This window comes from Gossypium arboreum, chromosome 8, assembly GCF_025698485.1.
Source record: "Gossypium arboreum isolate Shixiya-1 chromosome 8, ASM2569848v2, whole genome shotgun sequence".
Taxonomy (NCBI): domain Eukaryota; kingdom Viridiplantae; phylum Streptophyta; class Magnoliopsida; order Malvales; family Malvaceae; genus Gossypium; species Gossypium arboreum.
The window spans coordinates 45284112-45298403 of record NC_069077.1 but is presented as its reverse complement, the minus strand read 5'-3'; the positions used below and the strand labels follow the sequence as shown (position 1 = coordinate 45298403).

Here is a 14292-nt window from a genome sequence, read left to right as displayed (position 1 = left end):
TTTAGGACACATTATGTCAGCAGCTCCACAACACAAATTTGGTTCCATAGTTTGTTCCAGTTTCCAAGAGAAAAGCTGCATATTGACATTCATTTTATAACAAATATTATTCTCGTTGCTTGGTGACGATTGTATATCTGGTTATTTAATCCTTCTTACTTTATAAAAGGAGATGTGTCATTTGTAGAGTTAAAAATTAAAAGAAAGGGATGCGTGTTTGCTCAAACTCCTGTCCACATCAAGACCTTATTACCAACAAAAAGAAGTAAGAAAATTGCCTCTAGAATCCCTCAAGCAACAGCTAAATTTTTTAATTTATTTCTATTTTCTTGAAAATATCAGCAACGTCCTACTCAACATATCCCTCTTTATATAATCCAATACTCACACTGATTTTGATCATAAAAGCCTCAGCCAAACATTCCATGCAAGTAGGGTGTCTCACTATCTTGGTTTCCTATAGTCAACAACATAGCACCAATCATTTTCTGTCTACAAATGGCTCCTAGGAAGGAAGTATTTGAGGGAGTGGAATGGAGGATAAGGGTGGCTGCTGATGGCTCATCAGAGGCATTGGTTCCCGCTACTGGGCTTGCAAGAAAGGCCTGGCTTGGAATAAAAGGTCTAATTTTAGGTTTTGCTTTGAAAGTGAGGATGTTTGTGAAGAAAGCATGGGACGTGGGGACTAATGATCCTAGAAAAGTGATCCATTGCATTAAAGTAGGACTGGCACTCGCAATTGTATCATTGTTCTACTTCATGAGGCCTTTGTATGATGGTGTTGGAGGCAATGCTATGTGGGCTGTTATGACAGTTGTGGTAGTATTTGAGCCAACTGTTGGTAAGTCTATATATTTCCAACTTCTTCAAAACACGGTAGTTTTCCCTGAAAATCTCAACATTTACCTCATCACCAGGAGCAACCCTATACAAATGTTTCAACAGAGTTTTAGGGACCTTTCTAGCCGGATTTCTTGCGGTTGGGGTACACTGGGTCGCCAGTCAGTCAGGAGAAAGAGTTGAGCCCTTTGTTGTGGGAGCCTCAGTTTTCCTATTAGGTATATGTTGATTTGGCTTGAATTTTGATAGAAATATCATACATAGTTGCTTTCTTTTCTATTTAGACATTGGTAAACCTTGATTGGTGTTCCCTTTTAATTCCTGCTTCAGCTTCGGCAGCAACCTTCTCTCGACTCATTCCATCAGTAAAGTCCCGGTTTGATTATGGTGCCCTGATCTTCATACTCACCTTCAGCTTCGTTGCAGTATCAGGCTATAGAGTGGATAAATTGTTTGAGCTGACCCATCATAGAATATCCACCATTATCATTGGATCTTCCTTGTGCATACTTGTAATCATGCTTGTCTACCCCATTTGGTCTGGTCAGGAGCTCCATAGCCTGATAGTTCGTAACATGGACAAACTCGCAGATTCCCTGGACGGTTAGTTCTTCCATTTCCCACAGTTCTCGTTCATAACATTAGTATGTTTTTTAAGTCGATAAGGAAATAACCAATCTTTTCCACTATATATGTTTTTCAGGTTGTGTAACACAGTATTTTAATCGGAGTGGGGGAGGTACCAACAGCGAGGAAGAGGCTACTGATAATAAATTGCAAGGCTACAAGTGCGTGCTAAGCTCCAAGGCATCCGAAGAATCTATGGTAAGTGACACGAAGAGTAAATGAAGTTGTGATACTGTAAATGTTCCTTGTTGTAATGTTAGGCATGATCGGTATCATGTGTGCAGGCAAATTTTGGTAGGTGGGAGCCTTCCCATGGCCAGTTCAACTTCCGGCATCCGTGGAAACAATACCTAAAAATAGGTGCATCCATGCGCAGTTGTGCTTACTGCATAGAGGCTCTCAACAGTTGCATAAAATCAGAAAATCAGGTCAACCAAGTTCACAGACTTAGTTTGATTCCATGATGAAAAATAGAATACTAATTCAGGCTGCCATCACATGTTTTAAACAGGCAGCTAAATTAATAAAGCAGCATCTTGGCAGTGGTTGCTTGAAAGTGAGCTCTAGCTCTTCAAATGTCATAAGGGAGCTTGCAGAAACGGTGAAGATGATGAAGAAGAAATCATCAACGACAGATTTGTTGGCGGAGGAAATGAAGAGCGCAGTGCAAGAGCTCCAGAATGACTTAAAAACGATTCCTCATTTGCTGAATCCATCAGCAATTCCGGGAAACAAAACCTTAGAGACAGCCTGCTCGGAAGCAACAACACCCACAGTCACTCTGATGGAACTCGTACCAGTGGTGACTTTGGCTTCTATACTGATTGAAATTTCTGGGCGGATTGAAGCCCTAGTTGACGCTGTGGAAGAACTAGCCAAGCTAGCTGAATTTGGAATCAATGATGACAAGTCCAAGCACAGCAAAATGACTGATAAAACTGTATCAGATGCAAAGCACATCACCCAGGGGATTTGCTTATACTGACAAGACACAAAACCAAGTCTAGGCTCGGCCCAACACATGTATCCTTGGAAATGGAGTGAACAAAAAACTGCCACTGGAAATATATTTCTTGCCATATTATATGACATGTCTTGTTTCTCAGCACCAATTGTATCAATGAATTAAAAAACGGATTCAAATCATTCACTATTTTATTAACAAAACGAATAACATCCGATCAAGGAACATAGCAAAAAAGCACAGGGAAGAACAATGCATAAAATATTTTCGATTGGGAAGAAGAAAAAGACAGAGACATCATCCATATACTTGGTTAATGAGGAGAATCATCCAGAAAACATTCATGGATAACCCTACCAGTTCTCTTTGACAATTTTCAACTTCTCAAGAATGAATTTCCCTTCCTTGTACTTCTGAGTTTCCTCATAAGCCCGCTCATATTTCCAACCCAACACTTCACGGCAATCACAGCAGTAGACATCAGCCACTGTGTGGAGACCAGTCATCAATTGTCTATCCTCCTTAGGACCCACCATTATGTTAGTTGCATGGGAGAACAAAAAGGCTCGACCATTTCTCCCCTGAAATTCACATTGTAAATCAACGTTTGCAACATATATCTAATACAATGCTTTCGGCAAAACAGCTTTGCTTTACAAGGTTGAACCTAATGCAACATATAGTCCCACCAAAGTGACAGAAAAGACATTTAATCTTTCATTTCCCTGATAGCTTCTGAAAGAGATCATCATATATAACCTTTAATTGAAAGAGTACAGCAGACAATATTTTTTATCGAATTCATTACCTGAAAGGACTTGGATATAACATCATCGTGAAGGGCAATTTGGTTTCTGCAATTGCAGCAACTATACAACCTTGGCCCGACCATTTCCTCCATTTAGCAACTACACTCAACTCGTTGCCTCTCTCACACAAACAGAATACCTTTTCAGAAATCTGAAGAAAACAATCAAAAGACAGTGATCAGTGTTCAAACCCAAATCAATCACAGCAATGATGATAAGATTAATCAAAAGCTCACCTTGTATACACCAACAAACTATACAATCTACTACAACACCCGCTACAACCAAAACAGTATACTTGAAATGTAAACGAAAAAAGGGGAAAAAAAAAGTGAGCATTTATGTAACTAATGATCTAAGATAAGGAAAATGATGGATAACAAGACTGATAAAGACAGCAGCAGTGCCATGAATTCACTTTTGATAATGGATCAAAGAAGATACCCGGTTTAACAATAAGAAAAAATCAGGTTCAATAAACAAGTTGAAAGCTAAAAATTCACTAAGTGAAACTAGCTTCCGATACAAAAGAAAGAAGGATAATCAATGGGAATTATGATAAAAAAATAACGTAAACAAGTAAAGTCCCAAAGTAGAGCCCAGATTTTGAAGAACAAGAGAGAAAATAAGTAACCCTGCAATTGAAAAGAAGAGCTAAAGCAGAGAGAATCACATGAAAAAGATCTACACTAACCAGAGCAGACGAACCCAGAAATCAGAAGAAAGCTAAAGAAAAACCCATTATTGTCAGACAATGATTGATGACAATGCAACGATCAATAGAGAAGATGATAGAAAGAAGACGAAAAAAGGGATAAAGGGAAAATGAAAGGCACGTCTTGACTTTTCGTTTAGTGTTGGGTACGAACCTGGTCAGAGACTCATGAGTTCCATGCTTTTTGGTGTTGTTGTTGATGATGAAGGTTCTCAATCCAAACTTGTTTGTCTCTCAACAATAAAGTTGTGCGTGGAGTTTGCTGGGTTTTTTCGATTTTTCCGATTAGAGGACATTGGAGGTTTTCGTTCATCTTCATCAGATTGACATGGGACTCTGTGCAAATTACCAATCTGCCATTTTTTGATTTTCATGTAAGGTTAATTTAAATGAAAATGCTGAAAAAAAATTTCACTAAAGTCGCAATAGCTTGTAGGACACCTTTTCCTTTAATGTTATTTTTTTTTGGGACACGTTTTCTTTTAATGTTATTTTTTAAACAGTAACTTTTTCAATGGCTATTAAAATTTAACACCCATAAAAATTATAATATAAACCTTTTAAAACTTTCCTTCTTTTCACCCAAATACTCTATACTTATTCTTTCTTTCTAAATTCTCAATCTTCAATCTTTTATCTTCAATTTTCAATTTTATATTTTCAATCTTCACATTTAAATTTCTAATTTCTAATTTCTAATTTTTAATTTTTAATTTTAATTTTCAATCATCAATTTTTTCTAAATTCTTTTCTTCTTTTGAATTTTATTCTCTTCAATTTTATTCTTAAAATATTTTAAATGACAAATCAACTTATTCGTTTGGATGACAAGCATATCTTCGATTTTCAATTACAAATGGTAAGTAAATTTATTAAATTATTTAACTTTAAGTAAATTTATTAAATTATTTAACTTTAAATAGTTAATTATTATTCTGCTTAAATTATTAATTTTTATATTTGTATACTTAGCCCGAAGATCAGATTTTGGAGACGTACATAAGCAACTTAAGTAAAAGTGCACTGAAGGTCGTTCATGGACACTTGTGAGATGCATGTTTTTTATATGCGACTCGCATGCTCGGGGGGGCTAAATTGTATCCTCAATCATCAGTGCTTTGATCGAGAGATAGAGACCGAAGGCCCACACGTTCTATCACCCTTACGGCGAGTGTACAATTACACTCGAGGACATTAGTCTACAACTCGGTCTACTGATCGATGGGGATGTCGTTACGGGGCCAGTTGTTAGTGTTGATTGGACTGCAACATGCAAGTAACTGTTAGTAAATGTGTTGAACAAATTTAGGGGTAGCTGGATTGAGCTGAGATGGTTGGAGGACAACTTCCAAACTATCGAGGATTCAACGAGTGACGTCACAAAGAAACAATTCGCATGCACATTCATTTTGAGGTTGATCGGGGGTCTGCTAATGCCAAATAAATATCACAATCTGGTGCATTTGAGGTGGCTACTACTACTAGCCAACTTGAAGGAATCAGAACGACTTAGTTGAGGATTTGCGGTGATGGTGACATTGTACCAAGAAATGTGTTGAGCCCCGATATTAGATAAAACCAAAATCAACAACTGCATGCTCCTTCTCCAATCCTAGGCATGGTATCGACTACCATATTTATGCCCCTAAGTGGAACTCCCTTACAAATCTCCACTCGTCATATGGTAAAATTCATTCCACAAAATCATTATCATTTTTATTTTTCATTGTTGTAATTTTTAAATAACATATTATTTGAATAAGTGGAATAATCTCGTGAGACACAATGATATACTGACGGAGCTCGAGGATATCTGACTAACTCTAGATCAAGAAACTGAAGACAATGTTAATTTATGAATTTCAAAGTTATATAATATGTATTCTAGCACTTAAAATTAAATATTACGCACGTACTAAAAATTATAAATTCTTAATGCAGTTTGTATAGATACATATACGGATCCGAGGATTCAAAAATGCATCCTGATCGAATTTTTAGCCAATACAACATCTGGCACGTCAAAGTGCCAAGATTGACTTGCGAGAGAGACTTGAAGAAGATTGAACGTCCTTATACAAAAAGTATATCGAGATTGGAAGCGTAGATATGATTTCTTCCCAACGTGTAAACCATTTCTCACACCGGAGTTGGCGACGTCTTCGTATTACATTGGTTGGTTCAAGCTTAACGACAAGCAATATCTACTATCAAATTTAGAGAAGAGTAGGCAACGTCACCTTAGAAGGCCAAGACAAGGGCCCATCAATCCTAGGTCGAGAGATGGGGACGCGGTGGGATCAACATATGCTCTATTTGGATCAGAAGACCCAACTACCGTGCAACCTCTCGGTCAATCTGCTTCATTTATTTTACTTTAACCTAGTTTTTTTTGTCACAACCATCACAGACACACACACACACACACACACACACACACACACACACACACACACACACACACACACACACACACACACACACACACACACACACACACACACACACACACACACACACACACTCATTCTTCATATCATCACCTTTAGTTTTGGTTTATTTTACACAACCACCACAACACTCAACATCAGTTTATTTTACACAAACACCATATCATGCCCCATCATTCCCTGCATCAACACTTTCTTTAGGGATATACTATGCATGAACGTCACACACCATGCCATATCACATGTCGATCCTACCAACAACACCGAAACAATTGATATTGCCTTCAGTTCCCACCTTTTATCTGCAAGTGGGTCAGGCGACACCATATAGTAGTTCATTGATAGTGTCACAAACACCACCAGCATCGTTATTCTACCAATGTGGGTTATCCTCACAACCACCAACTCAGCCCGATAGGGATCCAAGATGAGCGGCTAGGACATTATGGCTGAATCTAGCGATGTCACTTGATAGGGTGATTGAAACTAAGTTGACGATAAAAACCATTTCCGTTTACTAACTCAGAACATTTAACTAACTCAGAATAACGCATGTCCGTTGATTTGTCTCAAACTTATCTTTTTAGCGGAAGCATCGGAAATCAATCATTCTTAAGTAAAATTGTTCATTTTATGGAAAACCTTATTCTTTAGAAAATTCATATTTTGTTAAGGTTGTAGTTGTAAGTTCGTAAAAGCAGTTAAAATTTCCTAAGTTAAAGTAAAACAATCCATAAAGTCCAACTACATAAAAATACCCCATAAACAAATAAAACCATAAACGAAAGTAAGTAATTTAAAATATGTGTGGCCATCGTCAAATCCTCCGCTGCACCGAACCGTCAAGTCTGGGGATTACCTATACAAATTAACAGGAAGGGGTGAGTTTACGTAAACTCAATGTGTAATCCCCACAAAAAACATGAATACAGTCAATTAGCAGTAAACAGTCAAATGCAGTCGAGGGCCTAAGCCTAGTACAGTTTCAGTAGTAGTTTGAGCTTTAGCCCATTTTAGTTTAGTATCAGATTGTATTAGGGCTTTAGCCTATCACAGTAACAGTAATGTAAATAATAATCAGTGAATAGAGTCCTACCCACTAGCCTCTACACACCATCTTTGTCCATCCCTACACTCCATGTGGGGTTTAAAACACCCACTCATCCCTACACTCCATGTGGTACCGAATGTGGCACATATTCAGTATATTGCAGCTGAGCTGCCAGATAATAGGACTAAAGCCTTTCAGTACACTTCCTCTAAATATCATCATCCTATCCCAATGGAATACAAATATACAATATGTCATGCTTTCCTGCAACTATCAGTCATACATATACATATATATCGGTAATCATGCATAATTTATCATGCATCACATACACTCAAATCATACATTTAGGGGTCTAGGTAATGCTTACCGACCCAATAGTAGGTTTATAGTCTACTTGGGCGACCCGTGCAACCCTAGGAAACATTTTAGATAAATGGGCTCACACGCCCATGTGGCTTACCCGAGTGGCCCATACAACCCAATTTGGCCTTGGCCGTGCGGATCACATGGCCTGGCCCGAAATCCCACATGCCCTTGTGGACTACCTATGTGGACCCACGTGCCCGTGTAGCCCACACGACACAAATCAGTCTAGCTCGTATGTGGCACACGATCTACCTGGCCATTACACGGTCGTGTCTTATGTGTACAGCCTGGCATCGTCGATCACACACCAGTGTTATGGCACATGGCCTACCATACGGGGTAGCCACACGCCCGTGTGGCATCAACAGTGGGGTTTTCGGCTTTTGCTAAAACCCTATTTTCTGCGTTTCGAGTACACAACTGGTACTATTTCGATATAAAACCACTCCCGAGATCACAAGCACCTAAGATTGACCAACAAATCACTCAATTAGCCATTTTAGCACCAAACTAAATGGAACTTGAATCAAGTTATTCATCCATAGAACAACTAAACCTTACCTTTGATCGAATAATAATACTTCCCACAGAACTAAGTCTCTATGAACGATTTTGAGCCTCTGAAACTTCACCTAGTTAGCATTAACGACATATATTAATTACAAAATTAACAAACAAAAACCAAACCATCTTACCAAAAATTACTGATTCAAAACGTAATCAAAAGTTGTACAATAGAGAGATGAGTTTGGAAGGAAAAATGAACAGGGAGAAAGGGAAAAGGCAGAAACTGCATAAAGGAAACAGAATATGAGCTTTTTGCAGAGAAATGTCAAAAACTGAATAGCAAATTTGACAGGAGTGAGAATTTTCGAAAAAGAATAAAATAAAAAAGATAATCTCAACAACTGTGACAGCCTTAATTTGACCTTAGTCGGAATGTGGTTTCGGGACCACAAAATCGAGTCATAAAATTTATAAAAAAAATAATTTTTATATCTTCTATGTGTGATAGTGCATGTGTGAAAAATTTGATGTTTTAATTTAGTCATATGAATGTGAATTTCACTTGAAAGGACTTAGTTGAGAAACTTAGAAAATATGTTAGGAAAATGTGTGAGGACCAAATAATTTTCAAAGTATGAAAGTTTGGGTTTGCATGGCAAAATGCCCAATATGCATTAAGTGGCCGGCCAAGTAATGATGTTCCTCTACTAAGTTTAATTTAATCATAATATTATATTGATAAGTGATTATAAGATCATAAATAATATGAATAAAAAAATAAAAATAGGAATAAAATAAGAAATTAAAAATAAGTGTTCATCTTCTTCTTCTTGCAAAAACCGAAACAAAAGGAAAGAAAAAGAGAAATTACACTAAGGCAATTCGGCACCCTCTTTTGCTAGTTGGAGGTAAGTTTTGAAGTGATTTTGAAATCTTTTTATGTGTTTAAGTTAATTGCTAAATGCATTTCTTGGCCATGTCAAGAAAATCAAATTTCTATGGTGGTTTGGGCACTAGGCCGTGTATCAAGATGTTAGAATTAGAGGTTGTTTTCATGTTGAATTGAATAAGTAGATGTTAGAATGAGGTTAATCTTGTTGAATTGTTAGTTGGGTAATACTTTGTGCATTCGGCCATATGTGGTTTAAATGGAATGTTCATTTTATTTTTACTTTCTTGTATGAAAAATGGTTCAAATAAGTGTTAAGGCCGAATGAGTCATGGTAGATTAGTTAAAGTGCAAAATTCATGTTTATAGGGTAAATTGAGCAATTGACCGAGATATGGATGAAGGAATAAGATTTATATATTTTTTTTTTTATGTTTTAGGAGTGAAAGGCATAATGAAAATTGAGTAAGTTTTAATGTGCATATTTTAGTTTAAGTGCTATGGAGAATTTGGCTAAAATAGTTTGGTATGTGTGTTTGCCGAATTTAAATTAAGATTGTTTGAGTGACTTAATTTATGTATTAGAAATTTATTTGAGTGATTACAATGGGCATTAAGATGTTGAACTCATGAGATTAGAAGTATATGAGCTTGATAGTATTTGAATGAATATAAATTGGGGCTACGATGATTGAGTTATTTTATTTGCTTAGTTGGAGCTCAAGATCAAAGGGAGCCAAGTTCGGCCAAAGGGAAAGTGAAAGCAGTTGAGTAGCCGATCGGAGTTGTTCATCTGACTAAAAAGGTAAGTTCTTAAGTAATTTAAGTTACGGTTAATATTGCACATAAATGACACAAAATAAGTTGGATAAGATACCATGGTATGTATGAGTTTTTGAAAATCGAATGTGAGATTTTTGACCTATTTATGATATTGTGGTAGCTATAGATAAGAAATTTCAGCACTATGTGTGCAAGGTTATGCGGCACTATGTGTGTAAAAACTAAGTGGCACTGTGTGTGCGAGATTACATGGCACTATGTGTGCGAGAAAACGTGGCACTATGTGTGCGAATAAGTAAGAGCACTATGTGTGCGGACTTTCAAATCGAGCACTAAGTGTGTGATATCGATCGTGGAGAATTACTTGTGCAAATGAAAATTCATTAAAACATTAAATTGGGAGTAATGAAATGTTCATGGATACTAGACATGGGATTTGATTTTAATTTGTATATTAATATATAATGCTTAGGAAGAGAGAAAGAAGAGAAAGGTAATCGGCTCAATTAGTATATATATATTTAAACAAAGATATAAAGTAGAGATAAATGAATCTAAATGGATTGGAGATTGAATTGATAGATGGAGCGGCTTGATTTGTGCTTATTTAAATAATTAGACATTGTATGCCATTTACATATACGCCAATGATTTGTATATGACATTTACCATGGTATTTTCAATTTGTGATTAAATGGTGTTGGAGTACATAGTGAATTCGGGTAAGGATGTACCAAATTCATAATGCACATATGTGACATAAGATTTCCTTGTGATATCATGTTTGAATTCGGCTAGTATTGGATTGAAATTTTATTTTTGTTAAGATAATCGGATTATTACATTCTTGAAATTTCTTAGGACTTATTGAGTTAATAACTCACTTGGTGTGTTTATTGGTTTTGTATAGATCATCTTGTCGAGGAAAGCTTGGGCATATTAAGTCATCGCATCTTTTGACAACCTTTTTGGTACCTTTGTTTAAAACTCTAGTAGATATTATGGCATGTATAGGATAATATTTTGGGAGGTTCATATTTTGATAATATTGTATATATAAAGCCATGCGAATATGACTAAAGTCCTATGTATGGATTTGATAATGGTTTAGATATAAATCTTGAAGTGTTAATCAACTTGACATATAAGTTCATATTTGTGATATGAGTGTAATTATGTTATGCTTGAACTAACATATTAAGCAATTGGGATATATATTATGTATGGGTATTCGGTCAAGAGGAGAAAAATCACCAAATGAATAGAAAAGTTTTAGTTGTATGATGTTATTCATTTAAGCTCAAGACTTTACACTTTTACTCTTTTGTATGCGCATACTATAGAAGTCACTCATGGAAACATGCTATTACTGTTATAACTATTTAATTACATTGGATTTGAAATTATTGAAATTTAAAAGTGCAAATCTGATTCTTATGTACGCGAAACGTTCTATAGAGGAGTTGAGCAGGTTATGTTATGTGACCCTACTTCATCAATGGACACAGGTATTTGGGTATTACAACAACTCCGAGATCCTTCAAATCTCTCTACTAAACCCACTACCCAAACTCTCAGTTTAACTAAAACTCTATCCACTACCAGAGCCAAAAATATAACACACTTGCTAAAGTAGGGATTCAAACACCTGCCCATCAGTAAACTAACATTCCACTTAACCACCAGACCAGCAGGCCTATTCTGATTTGGTTTTATGAATAACTTAATATAAGCCCATTGCATAGAGGTAGAACTTAATTCCAAAAATAATCAAAATTTGCTAAAGCCAAGGCTTGAACTTGGGACCTCACACACACACCCAGAACACTTAACCATTGGAGCAGACATACAGTTGTGTCAATTATTTATAGAAACAGAAACAAATATTTTGAGGTGTTACAACTCTACCTCCTAAAATAAAATTTCAGCCTCAAAATTTACCTGATCAGAATAGATGAGGATACTACTGATGCATCGTGTCCTTAGGCTCCGACGTGACCTTCTCAGTGCTATGATTCCACCACAGCACCTTCACTAATGGAATAAACTTCCTTCGAAGAACCTTCTTCCATGGCGAGACCTTAAGAAAAATGAAGTCCCCCATAGAATACTCAATCTCACGTCTTTTCAAATCAGCATAAGACTTCTGTATATCAGAAGCCGCTTTCAGATGATCCCTAATCAGTTGAACCTTATCCTCAGTCTTGGAAACCAACTCAGGACCCAACACTCGATGTTCACCCAACTCAATCCAACACAAAGGAGTATGACACTTACGACTATACACAGCCTCGTAAGGTGCCATCTGAATGCTAGATTGAAAGCTGTTATTATAGGCGAACTCTGCTAATGGCAGATAATCCTCCCAATTGCCTTAAAAGTCGATAAGATAGCTCCTCAACATATCCTCTTGTATTTGAATACCCTCTCAGATTGACCATCAGTCTGAGGATGGAACTCGGTACTGAAGTCCAATCTCGAACCCAGAGCTTCATGTAACCTTTTTCATAACTGAGACGTGAAGTGAGGATCCCTATCAGAAATAATTGAGACCGGTACCCCCTGCAGTCTCACTATCTCAGAGGTGTAGACCTTTGCCAACTTCTGAAGAGAATAGTCGGTCCTAACTGGTATGAAGTGTGCAGACTTGGTCAATCGATCCACGATGACCCACACTGAATCCTTTTTAGTGGGTGTTAAAGGTAACCCACTAACAGAATCCATCGTTACCCGCTCCCATTCCATAGCAAAATTTTAATCAACTGTAGTAGACCCGAAGGCAACTGATGCTCAGCCTTAACCTACTGGCATGTCAAACATCTAGCCATAAAATCAGTAACATCTCGCTTCAATCCTGGCCACTAATACAACACTTGAAGATATCGGTACATCTTATTCCCACTAGGGTGCATATCGTAAGGGCTACTATGTGCCTCTCTCAGTATAGATTGTCTCAATTCAGAATCATTTGGCTCACATATCCGGCCTCCAAAACACAACACACCCTCAGAGTTTAACCCAAAGTCCGTAGTGCTACCACCCTCAATCTGTTGGAACCGAAGACCCAAAGACTCATCCTCCAGTTGTTTACCCTTAATCTGCTCAATCCAAGTTGGTTTGACTTGTAGCTCAGCCAACAAACTCCCATTGTTGAACAAGCTAAGTCGAATGAACATCGCTCTCAGATCTATCATCGTCTTACGACTCGGTGCATCGGCCATCATATTAGCCTTGCTAGGATGGTACTCAATAGAACAGTCATAGTCCTCAAGCAGCTTAATCCATCTACGCTGCCTAAGATTCAACTCTTTTTGAGTTAAGAGGTACTTGAGGCTTTTGTGATCAGTGTAGATGATGCACTTCTCACCGTACAGATAGTGCCTCCAGATTTTTGGTGGCCAGTTCCAAGTCATACGTTGGGTAGTTTGCCTCATGTGTCTTAATCTGACGAGACGCATATGCTACCACCTTACCCTTCTACATCAACACACATCCCAAACCAACATGTGATGCATCACTATAAATCATGAACTCCTTTCCAGCTTCAGGCTGTATCAGAACAGGAGCCTCAGTTAGTACAGTTTTGAGCTTCTCGAAGCTCTCTTGCTATGCATCAGACCAAACAAATGATACACCCTTACGTAGCAGCTTAGTTAAGGGTGCTGCAATCAATGAGAAGCCTTCTATAAACCGACGATAATAACCTGCCAGCCCTAAAAAGTTGCAGATCTCAAACACATTCCTAATGTGCTTCCAATCCAATACAGCCTTAATCTTTCGAGGATCGACTCGAATCCCCTTAGCAGACACCACATGACCCAGAAATGTTACTTGACGTAACCAGGACTTTCACTCGCTAAACTTAGCGTAAAGCTGTTTTTCCCCCAAAGTTTGAAGAACCACTCTGAGGTGCTCGTTATGCTCATCCTTAGTCCTCGAACAAACCAATATGTCATGGATGAACACCACTACAAACTGATCTAGGTAGGGCTGGAACACTCGGTTCATTAGATCCATGAAAGCTACCGGTGTATTAGTCAGTCCAAATGGCATCACTAGGAACTCATAGTGACCATAACAAGTCCTAAATATCGTCTTATGCACATCAGCCTTCTTAACCCTCAACTGATCATACCCAGAACACAAGCCAATCTTAAAGAACACAGACGCCCCTTGAAACTAGTCAAACAGATCATCGATCCTTGGTAACGGATACTTATTCTTGATGGCCAGCTTATTCAGTTGCCGGTAGTCAATATACATCCTCATGGATCCATCGTTCTTCAAC

The 14292-nt window shown here is 37.6% G+C and overlaps 3 protein-coding genes across 5 annotated transcripts; 1 reads left to right on the top strand and 2 right to left on the bottom strand.

The window, feature by feature from the left end:
- The first annotated feature begins 282 nt into the window (after nucleotides 1–282).
- Nucleotides 283–2793, top strand: LOC108471678 (aluminum-activated malate transporter 10-like). Its single transcript, XM_017773260.2, has 6 exons — nucleotides 283–841; nucleotides 918–1058; nucleotides 1171–1443; nucleotides 1544–1665; nucleotides 1752–1895; nucleotides 1979–2793. The coding sequence occupies exons 1-6, from the start codon at nucleotides 499–501 to the stop codon at nucleotides 2450–2452; spliced, it is 1497 nt and encodes a 498-aa protein (XP_017628749.1). The 5' UTR covers nucleotides 283–498; the 3' UTR covers nucleotides 2453–2793.
- LOC108471239 (protein yippee-like At4g27745) lies at nucleotides 2593–4358 on the bottom strand. 3 transcript variants are annotated; one of them, XM_017772861.2, is made up of 3 exons: nucleotides 4110–4358; nucleotides 3240–3391; nucleotides 2593–3012 (listed from the first exon to the last, which is right to left on the bottom strand). In XM_017772861.2, the coding sequence occupies exons 2-3, from the start codon at nucleotides 3330–3332 to the stop codon at nucleotides 2785–2787; spliced, it is 321 nt and encodes a 106-aa protein (XP_017628350.1). In that variant the 5' UTR covers nucleotides 3333–3391; nucleotides 4110–4358; the 3' UTR covers nucleotides 2593–2784. The 3 variants fall into 3 exon arrangements, with proteins under 3 accessions (XP_017628350.1, XP_052887372.1, XP_052887371.1); XM_053031412.1 differs by having other exon boundaries at nucleotides 3935–4111; XM_053031411.1 differs by lacking the exon at nucleotides 4110–4358 and adding an exon at nucleotides 3477–3615.
- An 8507-nt stretch (nucleotides 4359–12865) lies between these two features.
- On the bottom strand, nucleotides 12866–14057 carry LOC128296603 (uncharacterized). Its single transcript, XM_053032035.1, has 3 exons — nucleotides 13950–14057; nucleotides 13372–13481; nucleotides 12866–13298 (listed from the first exon to the last, which is right to left on the bottom strand). The coding sequence occupies exons 1-3, from the start codon at nucleotides 14055–14057 to the stop codon at nucleotides 12866–12868; spliced, it is 651 nt and encodes a 216-aa protein (XP_052887995.1).
- Between the last annotated feature and the right edge of the window lie 235 nt (nucleotides 14058–14292).